Raw genomic sequence first — 15,238 nt, 5'->3', positions numbered from 1 at the left:
ATATATAAAATAGACCGTTCTATAAGACAAATAAAAAAATCTAGGTTTCATACACTCGCACAGTATTTATAACTAATACACTTACAATATTTATAAGTTATATACTTACAATATTTATGAGTAATATGCTTACAATATTTATAAGTAATATAAGTAATTTATATGTAGTTATAGATATGTATAAGCAAGTGCAAAAAATTTCAAAAAATGTAGGAAAACTATACCTTAAATAGAAATCTATTAATTACAGAAAATAAGCTTCAATTTCATACTTTCATCACCAATACTGAAAAAAATAACCCAAAATAAAATATTTGTAATAATAATAATAATAATAAAAAATTGAATTTCTTTACAAATGTGAATTATATTGTAATAGATAAAAGTAGTATATTGTTTAGTAATAGATTTCACCTAGTTATAGGTTATATTGCGATTAAATTCATAACACTAAAAAAAGATAATTTTTTAAATTTTAAGATGATGTAAGAATTATTTTTAGATTATAATAATTTCACTTAAATACATCGAAATTTCTCTTAGCTTTTAATTAATTAAAATTTAATTAACATTTCAAAAAGTTGCTCCTAGACGAACATTTTCATCTTCCAAAGTATATCTGTGCCAAATCTGGTTGCCAAATTTATTAGTCTATCCTGTAGAGAGCCAACACACACACAAACAAACGCGCACGCGTATACATAAATTTTTATTACTAGACACCTTTGGCGACCAATTAATTCGCCGGGATTAATAATTGCTAAAAACTTCAATTAAATAATTTACGTAGCTATATCTAAAAGGCTTCATCAGTGAAAGTTTATAAACTTCAAGATTTGATAGGTACGTAACATATTATTTTATATCTCATACCGTTTTGTTAATCATTTTAAGCATTTCCTTAATTTTCCGTCTAAATCTTTAAATATGCAATTACATAATAGGATATATATATATATATAGCAGCAATATTAAAAAATGAAAAAAACTTTAAAAAAATTTTCCCTATTACTTGAATCTGAAGTTAAATTTTAATTGTAAGTACAACAAGATTTCAAAAGTATTAAATTTCCTTATACTTAAATTTATTCAGCCTAGAAAAATAAGCGAATCTTCTAGGACAATCAACAATGGAAAAAAAAAAGTCAGGGTGAAATATTAGAAGCAACAATGAAAACGATTTGAGTTTTACTTCAACAATGAATTATATTATTGTAGAATTAGCTTAAAATATTGTGGGGAAAGGCAACGACCAGCATTAATATGAAAATATATTTATTATGATTAAAGGACAAAACATTACTGACATAGAACGTAAAAAGATACATGAGCGTGAGCTGCACGTCTCATTACTCAATTCTCGTCTGCCAGTAAGGAAAGCATCACGTGATTAATGACGTGACGCAATAGCGCCATATAGGAATGAGATCTGTCAGCAGTTCCCACAATATTTTAAAAGTTTATTAATAATGAAAGATTATACTGCTAAAAATTGATATCATTAAATAAATAGCAAACCAAATTTCACTCATTTAAGTCATTGTGTTTTTGAGTTATCGCGTTTACTTGCATGTGAAATTAACCCTTTGACAGACTGTCAACCCTTTGAGAGATTTGTTCAAAATTTAATAAGCCTCTACACTGTAGATGCTGAAACTGTGAGTTAAAATTCTTTTGCTTAAATTGTGTAACTTTTGAGTTATCGAGTTTATATGCCCACAAAAGTACTGACAGACATACAACCATCTCTCATATGATTTGGTTCCAAATTTAATATGGATCTACATTTTAGTTGCTAAATTTACTGCCAAATTTTATCTATCTAGTATCTTTATGTTTTGTAGTTACGTAGTCGAATATCCTTCCCGACATATTGCCTCTAAATAGGTTTCTGAAAAATCTCGTAAAAATCTACAAATTAATTTAAAAGCCAAATATTATATTTCATCCTTATAGATCTAAGAATTTTTAGAGTTATCATATTCACAGAAAGATGAACGTAATTCCAAACGTGTTTTTCGTATTTAGGAAAGTCTAAAATGGAGAGTTCTCTTGAGTCCGATGTTTTTACGATCACAATACTTTTTCTTTATATACTACGTATACAAAAGAATAAAAACTTTTTATCTCTATTTTAAAAGGAAAAATAATTATTTAAATCAAAATTCGTGAGAAGATCAAAACAAAAATCCTAAAAGTATCAGATGCAGTCAGGAATTCTCAGAACAATTTGAAATCGAAAACATTTTTACGGTATTTTTCAGTTTTTAAATTATGTGTGCTTAAGAATTTTTCTTTGTTTATTATTAAGACTTTATTTTTTTTTCTATTGTTTTAGGCTTTTCTTGCTTTTATTAGTCTTGTTTAGACTTTTTTTTTAATAATTAATACACAGATGAAAAATTAAATTTTTATATTTACTATTTTCCATTTTTTCTTTCTGATGATATTCATGGTTTACTTGAAAAATATCTAAATCTTATGCAATGATTGTTTGCATTTAACCCGGAGTTTCAAAACCCAACACAAACCGTTATATTTAACCAAATCAGCTAGCTGTCTTTAAATTCACACCCATATTCTAAACAGTCAAAAATAATTTCATTGTGATATAAATCATCTTCTGTTAATATTCTGAGTTTCCAAGAATAAATATTTTTATTTGTACATGTTCATCCATACTTCTCTACATCAATAATAAAGGTAAATGTGTGTGTGTGCACATATGTGTTTATGTATGTGTTGGCGCAAAACAGGTCAGACCATTTGATCGACAGCTACCAAATTTAGCACACGTATACCTTGAATGATGAGAATGTGCGCGTATGAGCGATTTTTTTTTGAAATTTTAAATAGAAATTTAATTAATTAAAAAATAAGGAAATTATGATACTTTTTACACGATAACTTCTGAAAATATTATAGAACAGAAACCATTTTTATATCATCTTAAAACTTAAAAAATTATCTTTCCAATGATACCAATTTAACTGCCGTACAAATATTTCCCTAATTCTAACAATTTAAAAAATAAATATTTTTGCCTAATTTCCAACAACATTGTTAACTTTAAATTCAAACCATTTTCATTGTTTTATCAAATGATTAATCGCATGATTTGCTTCCATTATTTGAAGCTAAAGAAGAATGATTTTGTTTAATATTTCTACAGTGTACAAGACGTTAAAAAGTGAAGTTACAATAAAGTGAAAATTAGATGTTAGATTAATAGATTTACATTTTACATTTTTAACAGTGCTATGATGTTATAGGACTGGAATCCATTTGAAAAGTTCAAATGCACGATAAACAGAACCTAAGTAAGATAATCAAAATAGCAGATCTTTAATGTCTGACAATTTGGCGGAGTCATGGACAAGAAGTTATATTTAAAAAAAAATATTCGAAATTAAATATAATTAATATTCTCGGCGAATTAGCGGATCGTTAGGGGCGAGCGATCTCTACTAATAATGAAGATTGATGTGTGTGTGTGTGTTTTAACGCTCTACAAGCCAGATAGTTTAACTTAGAACTACTACCAAACTTGGTACATATACACATTAGACATGATTTTTTTTTAATTTGAATTTGAATTATAAATTTAAAATTGAGAATAATTCTGAAGTATTTACGCGATAATTTCGGAAAATATTATAGTTCAAAAATGATTTTTACATCGTCTTAATATTTAAAAAAAAAATCCTTTTTTTTTTCAGTTTTAGCAATTTTTTGCCATATAAATAAATTTAAAAAAAATTTAAGCATATTTTTCAATAAGAATCGGAAGAATTCTGAGCAAACGTTTAATGAATGATAATAAAAAAACATAAGAATTCTAAAAAGACACGAAACTTATTATTAAAAGTCAATATTAAATTTGCATATATTTTTCTGCTTTTGTTTTACAAAGCGAATTACAATCAATTCATTATTAATAACCAGCTTTCAGTGAAAAATATTATATACATAGATCATATGGTAGAGTCTTTAAAAATACCAGTTGTTAATTTGGCATAAAATGACAAATATTATTGGTGTGACTGCATAACCATGTTCTTTGAATTAATATCACTTCCTGTCATATTATCATTTATGCAAAATGCATGAAATATATGGATTGCTATTACATCAAAAGCTTGTTTTTAATCACCCAGTGATGAACACTGTAAAACTGATGATGAACACTATCCTTTTCCCAAGAGAAAGTTCAAAATCTTATTCAGACTGTTATACCTTACCTATCCATGAACTATAACTTTGCAGCTTATTTCGCAAATAACCAATGAAAAAAAATGAATAGTAAGGAAATTTTGCATTATCTTTTTTGTTAGAGCAAGATTGTAACCAAAGTAAATAGAATGTTAAAAAATATTACTGAAAAAAGAGAAAAATATATAGTTTATTTTCCTATGTAGTGAATATCTAAAAGAAGGGAAATGCTTTCCTGCAGAGTGTGCGTAGTGCAGTCCCCCCTCCCCCAATTATTCTTGGTTCCAATTGCCTTTCTAATCCTAATATGAATAAAAAAATTTTAAAGAAAAATAATTTGTATTTAAAATGCTTGATATGATACCTTTTGTTTGTAATCCTACATCTTAATATCCACTATGATAAAGTTTTTTGTAAATTTAATACAGGCTTTTTTCTCATTCCTCTTCAACAGCATTCTTTAAGTTTATTCAAAGTTTTAGCTCCATAACAGTTCGTTTCACTTTTCAATATTTAAACAAATAAGAGTCCTTAGGTGAAGCATCTAGTGATTTAGGAGAAATTCATAGCAACGTCTTTTTTTCTATTTTGACAATAATTTAATTGTTTATTTAGATGCAGGGATTTGCCTTGATGGAATTATTTGAATGATGTATATGCTACTTGATGGTTACATAAAGGGCGGTGGTATTTCTCCTCAATGTATTAAAAAATATATTATTTTGATCAAGCCGGTATTTCGAAAAAAAAAAATCACACAATATATAATGATTCTGAAAGTGAGAGCTAATAACTCGAAAACTTAAACTTAAAATGAATCTGGATAACGAAATTTTAAAAATTTCTCGCAGATACATAAGTTTTGTAATTTATTTTACAATTAACTAATGAGTTGCTTAACTTTTCTGCATCATTATTTGGTAGCCAAACAGTGTTATTTAGAAACAATTAAAAATTAACAATTTATAAAAAAAATAAATCAAGAAAATTTTGAAGAAGATGAAACAAGAAAGGTGAAAGGAAACAATTCCAATTCAATTCAAAGAATTATTTTTGTTGTTAATAGAATAATTCCCAAGTGAACACTTTTATATAGCTCCTTTTCTTAAATATCTTACAAGCTATTGTTCGTAGTTATCATATTCTTATACTGACACGAAACGTTTCTTTTCATGTTTATCAAGGAAAAATCATACAAAATTGGAGCTGTCCCCTTTTTGAGCCGAGGTCGTCAATTTCTTCTTCATCCAAGTACTTATTTCTAACAACATTGTTCTTAATAGGTATTATTATGAAGTGTAAACTTTTTTTGTTGTTGTTTCGCTCTCCATGGAATGCAATTATTATTGTGTTCTTTTGACGAAAAAAAATAGCTTCTGTTTTTTTCAAGGCAATCTTTACTTTAAAAAAAATTTTCAAAGATAAAAATCATTTAAACATTTTTTATTGCTCACTATCAATAAACGTTGAAGTCAAGCAAAATATGTTGTTTGATTTGGTAATATGTCCTCTTTAAATGCACATAAATCACATTTGCGTAATGGATCGTTTCTGCATTTACTTTCCTTTTTTCTTTAAATTTTCTAATTGCCATTCTCAATGCTTCTTCTTTTAAACAGTTTCTTGCAATCAAAACCCTTCAAAAATGAAATTTTAAGCTATATCTATTTATCTTTTAAGCTATCGATATTAATTTTAAGCTATTTTTGACTGAAAAAAAAACAGAAGATATATTAGAAAAATATCTAAAGTGTGTCACAATAGACACAAATGTATAAAATATAATTATTTTAAGTTCTTATCATTATTATTATCATTTTAAGTTCTTGTTTATTTTACATTTCATTAGCTGATTCAATAATTTTACTTTAAGCCGTTTTATTATAAAATCCAAAATTTATTTAATCCCCCCCCAAACGTAATTAATAAAGACTGTCAACATAAAATTTTATAATATTGTTTTGAATAAAAAAATAATCGGACACTGATAAACTGAAATATTTAATGTTTAGCAAAAAATATTTCAATGAAATTAAATTTTGCGTAGCTCAAAAATTCTAATTATGTGATTGTCTTAAGATACTTCTTTATCGTGAAATATTATTTTCCTGATAAACTTTTTTCCAAACGAAAGTTTATACAAACTGCAAAAATTTTTGATGTTGCTTTTACATGTCATTACTTTTTCTGTTTCTTTTTGCTAGAAAGTAAGGATTCATGCATCTTCAAATTTCTACGTCATTTTTAAGTATTATTTGAGATCAAAAGATTATGGCGATATTCAATCCATGCATCGATGTATTAGTTTACTTTTGTGAGCATGAATTGTTATTCAATTGCACTTTTTTATTTATGTTCATTCTTATTTACATGAACGATGTTTCCAAGGATTTTTTTTTTATTTATTTTGTAGATAAAGAATTTAGTAAAATTTTCTGCAATAGTAATTAATTTCCATCTTTTCTTATAAAGAAATAAAATACTAAAAGAATAATCTCGTTCGAATACTTGCTAAATCGAATCCGTTTGTTGAAATGATTGTGCTACTTTTTTTCTTGTATTAAAAATATTATATATATATACTTAATTAGTAGTCTAAAGTAATATCCAAAAATTTACTTAATTTATGGAATCATTTAAACAATAAAAATTAAAATCATTTAAGCGTTTGGAATTTTGCTGCATATCTTCGAAACTACTGAACGAACTGGCTGAAATTTTCTACAGAAATGTTTTTGTAATTGTGTAAAATATTTATGTGTTTCTGGCCAACACTTTTAAGATTTACTTAAAATTTTATTTAAAATTTTAAAAATATAACTTTCAATGTGAAAAAATACACAGATTGGATTTTCGTTATATAGCATTTTATATAAAGCAAGAAGTATTGTAAATGATTCATTTTAATTAGAGATATATTTAAAAAAAAGATCATCTTTCTTTTAAGATCTAAGAGGTCTGAATTCTAGCTACTCAACACTCATTATCTTTTTCTTTGGAATGACTAAGTTTCATTTGTATTTGAGCTTATTTTATCTATAAAATTTGATTTTATGCTCTAAAATGAGCATCACTATTTGAAAATAACCAAGATAATGCGAGCTTTAATATGAAGACTAAAAAAACTAATATTTTTATAAGACGGTTGGAATTAGAGTTGCAGATTACTTAAGAGTTTCTTCTTGAATTTAAAAACTTATATATTTTATTATATTATCGAATAAATATTCAGGTTATTTCGCTCTTTTAATTTCAGCTTCGATTGGAGAATGATAATGTAGCTTTGCATGAGTTAAAATTAAAAATAAAATTAAAGTAAGACAAATTTTTGTGAAATAGCGATGCAAACTTGACAGAGATGCTGGACTTTAGGAATAATTTACTTCTCATATGAATATTAGCTTTCAATCTAAATAAAATATAAAGGTAAAATAAGAATAATTTTACATAATGAATTCTAAATTTCCCAAATCGGTTTTTCCCAATTTGTCTCCTATAGCTGTTTTAATCTAACAAATTTGGCTGAGTATCCAAGAGCAGTAACATTTCCAAGTCTGAAAAAAATATATATTTGGCTGAGCATTCAAGCACAGTAACATTTACAAGTCTGAAAAATCTACTGGAAACAATATATATACTACTCTCAAGCAAATCTGCCGCACCGTTTATCCTAATACTTGCGAATATCTCTGGAAGTTAAACTTTGTCTCTTATGGAATATGCTAGCACAACTTAAAAGAAAATTATTTCGAATTGCTACAGAATGATGCAATTTCTTTGAATAAAACTGACCATTTAAAATTAGTATGAAAAACTATAGAACGATTTCATTTTTGCTGGTGATGAAAGGGGAAAAATATTGATTCCAGCATCTTCACATCCGTTGTGTGCTTTCCACTGTACCTAATCTTTAATTTTCTAAAGTGTATGATTCATCTAACTAATTTCTTATTTTATTCACTTATTCTCTTACTAATTTAAACGACACATTTTTAATGCACATTTTTTTTTATTTCAACATATACTGAAAAGCAGAAACAAGAAAGGACACAAATAATTTTTCATTTATTTACAAGATCTTTTCGTATTCGACAATTGAAAAAGAACACTATAAAAATACATTTCATTATTCACAATACAATAAATAACAAATGAATCTTCTAAAACACACAAAATGTAGATCCATTTAATGGAATTTTCATCTGCATAATATATACTGATAACAAAAGTTACACTAAAAACATTTCAACATGAATGGAATTGGAATATTTTATGGATACGAGTAACAATTTTTTAAGTAAAAAAAAATGTGTATTCGTGAACTTATTAGACTTTGTACATAAATTTGTTCTTGCACCGTCATTGGAAGCTCTATTATTGCCACTCACAACAACAGAATAATACTAAATAATACTTGAAGCTGCACAAATAACAAAAATACATCTACTCCAGAATGATATCTGAATACATGGATAGAAAAGCTTTGACTGTTTATAGATATGGCAAACATTTGTCAGCAAAAGCATGACTAAACTATCCTTTTTTTCTGTTGTTTTAAATTCGGAAAATGATTTTATTTACTAGATTTGTGAAGCGAACGAAATAGTTCACCTTGATCTCTCTTGATGTATTGTATTTCTGCATTCTTGAATAATTTTTTGAATTCATGAACTGTCATTTTTACATATCCTTTAGGAGGTACATGATCCGAAGGCGCGTAATAGGCGTGGAAAAACTGTTTTTTCGCAGATTCTTTTGACGAATCAGAAGCATCATTCTCACTGGAACTGCTGTCATCATCTCGAATCAGACCGCGCGTTCCAACAAATATGCATTCATCATCTTCTTTGCTCACTACTTCTGGATCTTCGTGATGTTTGTGGATATGATTCGTGAGAGTTTTGTTCAAAACAAAAGGCGAGTTATGCTCGTTTTGGGGATGAAACTGTTTACTGTCATTGCCGTGATAAAAGTTTCTAAATTCAACTGTTCGTGGTGTGCTTGCTGATGAGAACAGGATTTCTGAATTTTCTGAATAACTTTGAGTACCATCTGGTGAATGTTCAGACTCATCAACTGGTACATGAATTATTGCTACCTCTCTTTCTACTATTGCTGGAGTTCCTCGAATGTGAGTTAATATGCTTGGCTTCTGATAAAGCGTCTTAACCTTAGAATTTCTAGGAATATAAGTCTCAAGGAGCTTCGGAACCAATGAATGCTTTGCTCCTTTGTAAGATATTGCTTTTGGATACATTTTTGGATATTGATCGAAATGATAGCTTCCTGGAGATAAAACAGGCTTCTGTGAATTTAACACATAATAGTGTTTTGAAGGATTGTAAGATCCCACTTTAGTTCCTAATAATTTTATATCATTATTTGAAATTCCTTCTCCAGTGGAAGGCAAAATTAGTTCTTTTGGCTTGTCAGAATGAATGTCTTCTGATGGCACATATTTGGTATCATGATATACTTCTGAAGTTGTTGGATAAGTTTTACCATGACCCTGGAGTGAAGAATCAACTATTAATGCTTTGTTTCTGTAATTTGGATCTTCCAAATAATACGATGTTGCGCCACCGCTTTTGGAAGATGAAACATCGTGCAAAGGTTGGTAATTAACGTATTCATTAGGTTTGGAGTTGTCCGAGATTCCTTGATTTTGAATTCCTCTGTGATATGGGAAATCAGTACCCCTAAAGTTATTAATAATATCAGGGATACCATGAGGTTCTGAATTATGATTAATGTTCAAAGAATTATACTTAGTTTGATGGCGAGAACTTTGTGGATGAGATTCAGGTAGGTAAATAGCTTTTTCCTGATTTCTCAAATGCACTGGTATTGTTGAAGCATGGCCTGATTTATATTCTGTTTTAGGGTGCAAGTTAGGTATATATTGAAGGTTACCAAGACTTATATGTCCAATAGGGTAGATGGAATGAGGATTAACTTTTCCGATTGGAGCAATTTTAAGATATGTTTGATCTTTTCCCTGGTCAGAAATTTTCAAACCTTTAGGAAAAAGTTCTTTCAATGATGGTAAAATGTACGGCACTGCTTTATGCGGATTTTCAAAAAGTTCAAATGGTTTTCTCGGAACTTCTAAATACACTGGTTTATAATCTAAATTTTCGTTTGGATTTGGATTATCGTAAGAGGATTGAGGAGGATAATAAGCGAAGATATTCTTTTTGCTTTTTTGACCATTTGAATTAATACGTGGTTCTCTTGGATGGTTATGATAATTAACTGATTGGCTGTGGTATATTTCTGAATGTGGCTCATGATGGCCATAATTTCCATATTGAACATGTTGATCTACTGTGTTGTGCACATTTGGAGAATATGAATGATGCGTGTATTGAGAACTAATTTGGCTGTAATGAGGTTTACTCTGAACTTGATACTGTTGATAGTGTCTTTTACCTGCGAAGAAGAAAGGGTGGCCAGGTAATATAGGAGTCCAACCACCGTAAATTATTTTAGGTGGCGTGAAACTTGTAGATGAAGTCAGCAAAGAGAAGAAAACAAAGAGGGCTACCATCATGGAAAGAATCTAAAACAAAAAGAAAATTCATTAGATCTAAAAGTAAAACTCAACAATGAAGTACTTTAAAGTGTAAAATATTTGCTTAATTTGAGCATTCACTTTTATTTCATTGGAAAGCATTATTTTGCGCAACGATAGCAGAATATTTTAAGTTTATAAACCTCAATTAAAAACACATACTATTTATCGTTACTATTTTCTTATCAGTAGGGGATTTAGACATTTTTGTTACCTTACGCAAAGCACAGCAGGAAATTCCTCTGTTTATATATTGGTGAATTTATTTTCACAATCCAAGCAACTTGTTAATGATTTATTTTAGTCAATTTTTAATTTTATAATCTTGTGAAAATGTATATGCTTTTATTAATCTATTTATTATGACTCACGACTGGACGGCATTCGCGCTTATGTACAATATTATTTAAATAGACTCTCACGACTACTATGATAAACAAGTAAGGAAATAGATAGTAATAGAACCATTCGTATTTCACATAGTGTTAATAATATTCTAATATTTTACATTTCATGAAATTAAATTTCATATTTGCTATTTACTAGGCAAGTTGGTTAATGATATCTTTTTGATCGAACTGCTGTGGCTTCCTCTTAGCCTAGCTGCTCTTGGTAGGAATTTATCGAATTTTACTAAGGATTATCAAGAAACCACCTCTGTTTCTTATAGGTACAGATAGTAATTAAAAATTTTAATCATTCATTTGTAATATTCAAACTATTTTCGTTTCATTACGATTAAGTTAATGAAGAACTCAAACTGTATCGGACATTGCAGAAAAAAATCATGGAATCCACAATTATTAATGGACATTTTAGTGATAAAATTCGTTATTTGACATTTTTATGAAGTGTAATGCCCGGTTGACAAATTTTTAAGTAATGGCTAAACATTTATCTATTTCAAAATTTGTAAATATGTTTGATAAAAAAAAAACTAATTTTCCAAATCTGTAATGCCAAATAATCATTTTCATCTCATTCAAATTAGATTTTTAAAAAAATTCTTTTTTTTTTCTGAGTGCATGATTTTATGAGAGAAATTTAAAATATTATTTAACTTTTGATGGAAGATAATACAGAAGCCAATGAAAATAGAGTATGCAGAAATCAAAGAAAACAGACATCTTTTTACTTTCACCTTTTTCTAAATGATTGATTCCATTCTATATTCAGTTCATATAGGATTATTTACGTCGCCTTATAATAAGCTGTTGTATCTTCCTCTTTCAAAAGAAAGAATGGATGATAAACAAATCAATTTCCTTGTTCATTTTTTTCTCTCAAAAATGGAATCTTAGTAAAATCCGATCATGGGAGAAAATGAGACAGTAGAAAGTTTATCTGCCTCATTAATTCGAGTTTTATGACAAGAAGGGAAAAGTAGGTTGTTGAGAGCTTCTAAGATTTTTTTTGAATTTGCTCATCCTGGATGAGTAGCCTCAAGTTCACGATCATCATATTTCGAACATTTCACGGGTGAGCACACACGCCTGTTCCAGAAGTGTGAATATACTGTCCATTATTTATGCTAGACGCTTCGGTTGAAAAAGTTCAAGAAAAAAGCAATGCTTTTGATGTCTCAACTTGGTATTGCAAAATCTTGAGAGTTTTAAATGGAACAACTGAAAGTGTGAGAAATATTTTTGTTTTGGACGCAGTTAACCTTACAATTCTGATGCTTTTAACGGTAGATTTTTACCTTTCAACAATTTATCAATTTAACGCTTCATTAATTCAGTAATCAGCTAATACTTTTAATACCCTTTCTGAGAAATTTTCTATTTCCAAACAGAAAACATTATTTTTTTTTTTTTTTTTGAAAAATATAGCTCAAAAAATTATAATATTCTGTTGTTATTTATGTTCTATTTATAATTTTCTGTATTTTGGCAACCTTAAAAAATAAAAATTATTAATGATGGAATATAGTTATTATTAAGAAATGCTTTAGAAATTAAAATGCAAGAAAAATTTATATGTGAAAAATTTATATGAGAAAAATTCTAGTTTCAAATTTTCGTGGCATTAATCAGAAAAGAAAAATCAGAGTAACTGAAACGGCATAGATTCCGTATTTTTCAAAAGATAATAAACATTTTCCATTCACAAACTAACCAAAACTGATACTATTGTAACTATCAGGGCCTATAAAACAACAATTTTATTTATGAAGTCCTTGAAAGGTTGCATGCGATTACTAAGCTCGTCAATCAATCAAAACATTACACTTTATTAAATGACAGTTTATCAACTTTGAAAGTCCTTATAGTTCTCAAACATTCATTCTAATCTTATCATCAGGAAATTTCAAAAATTATTAACAATGTCATTTCCATCGAATTCATTGACTTCCCAAAATATTCTGAAATTGCCAAAAACAAACGAGCTGCTAACCTAGCTCGGATAGCACTAAATAGATGCCACATGATCTCATTTGTTATCTTTAAAAAAAAACACACAAACAGACCGAAATAGAAACAATATGGACGAAGTTCAAATATTATGAAGATTGTATGTTTATAAATAGTTCAAAATCCAACAACATTTTATACTCTGCAATAGAAAAAGTTGCTTCATTCTGGCCTGTTTTCCGAGCCAAAACCAATCCATTCTAAGCCAAGTTTTTTCATAATCATTTTCCTTTGGAGAATGAGTTAAATGATTAATACTTGCAAACAAGAAGAAATTGTAATACTTGGAAACAAGAAGATACTTGATTATTGCAATACTTGGAAACAAGAAGATACTTGATAATTGCAATACTTGGAAACAATAAGGTACTTGATTATTGCAATACTTGGAAACAATAAGGTACTTGATTATTGCAATACTTGCAAACAAAAAGATGGTTATTGTAATACTTGCAAACAAGAAGAAAGTTTGACACATTATTTCTCAGCAAATAAAATATCAAAAACATAAAGAGCAAAAAGAATTTGTATGCATTATACTCTTATTCAATTAGTTTTTTTACTTCTCTAAAAAAAACAAAGAAGAAATCAACCATCTTCATAAAATTCAGTCATCACCTTCAATGTTAAATCACTTCCTCTTCTGTTTCTTTTACTAGTCTTTTTTTATAAATTTTTTTAACAAAAGAATCGCTTTTTCCAAAAGTACTTTTGAAAGCCTATGTAAATATTGCTTTCGACAAAAAGATAATATATAATCTAAAAATCTAGACTTCAGTTAGACTCATTATAACTAAGAGTTTCACTCTATACACAAGCAAAAGATAACGTTTCTGTTAGTGACTTTATTTTGCACCTATGCATATCAAATATATACAAAAATTTAAATTTCCAAGAGGTTGTAAAAAAAAATTTCTGGAATGGTGATTACATATGTGAGTTCCTTAAAGAATCGCATCATTGAGTGCAAAATATTTCTTTCCAAAATTTCCAAAACATCTGTTGAAATTTTGTATTATAAAAAGGGACTTAACTAATTAATAAAAGTTTACACAGAATTCGTATAAATTAAATTGTCTTAAAAAAATTAAAATTGGTAAATGATACGTTGTTTTATAACATTTCTTTAACATTTTTGCTGAAAGCAAAAATATATAAACTGTATCTGACTTGTCATCCAAAATCTATTTGTAAAAGTTACCTTAAACCTCTTTTCGATTTATTAATCGCATTTGTAGAATATTTCAGATTAGTTGGTCACCAAATTAAGCTAGCAATAATAGCAAAAATCAAATGCTCGGATTATGAAAATATTGCATGTATTTGAAAGTTTTACTTGTTTTATCTTCAAATTCGACGAAGTATTTGCAAATAATAAGCAAATGCTGAAGTATTTGTAATAATAAGAGAAGCTAATAAGAAATTCCCCCTTCTATTTTCATAGTCCAACATGCAACGTTTTGCGTTTAAATTTATTCTATTAGTGAAGAAAATCAAATATGCATAGGGAGCCTTTTAAAATTTTATAAGAGAACACCAGGAAACCGAGCTTCACCATCACCTATTGAAGTACTTTAGGAGGTGTTGGCTTCACTAGGCAGTTTTTTTTTCCTTGTAAAATCGTGTTTTTTTTTGTTTTTTTTTGAAGAAAATATTTAGATACGAATCGCACATTGAATTACATATGAATATTTTTCAATCTTATCTAAATATGAACTTGTCATTTAAATTTTTAAAAAATTACGAATGCACTTAGTTTAACATATTATTCGAATTGGTTAACACAATAATTGTTCTATTGGATGTGAGCCGAACGTATTCGTATTCGGATAATGTCATATAGCACCGTCGCGAAAATTTTGAGGCACCAGTGCAAAGGCATCCAGTAACAAGGCAAGTACCGTAAAAATTTACGAGGTGTAGCTATATGATATTGTCAGCATGAGAGAAAATAAGAAAAAGGGATCTATTTGTTAATTATAATAGAATGGGTTTTTTTAATGTAAAATCGCGTTTTTTAGTAAAAAAATACCTTTAT

General features: G+C 28.0%; 1 protein-coding gene across 1 annotated transcript in view; it reads right to left on the bottom strand.

The window, feature by feature from the left end:
• Positions 1–8,388: 8,388 nt before the first annotated feature.
• The window catches only part of LOC129971125 (uncharacterized), a 31,481-nt gene continuing 24,631 nt past the window's right edge, over positions 8,389–15,238 (bottom strand). The window contains exon 2 of the mRNA XM_056084623.1: positions 8,389–10,774. Coding sequence (XP_055940598.1) covers positions 8,786–10,774 — 1,989 coding nt within the window. The 3' untranslated portion in view covers positions 8,389–8,785. The remainder of the gene's footprint in view (positions 10,775–15,238) is intronic.

The sequence above is a fragment of the Argiope bruennichi genome, chromosome 1 (genome assembly GCF_947563725.1).
Source record: "Argiope bruennichi chromosome 1, qqArgBrue1.1, whole genome shotgun sequence".
Classification (NCBI taxonomy): Eukaryota; Metazoa; Arthropoda; class Arachnida; order Araneae; family Araneidae; genus Argiope; species Argiope bruennichi.
Note: the sequence above shows the minus strand (reverse complement) of the source record. Positions and strands in the feature narration are given on the sequence as shown.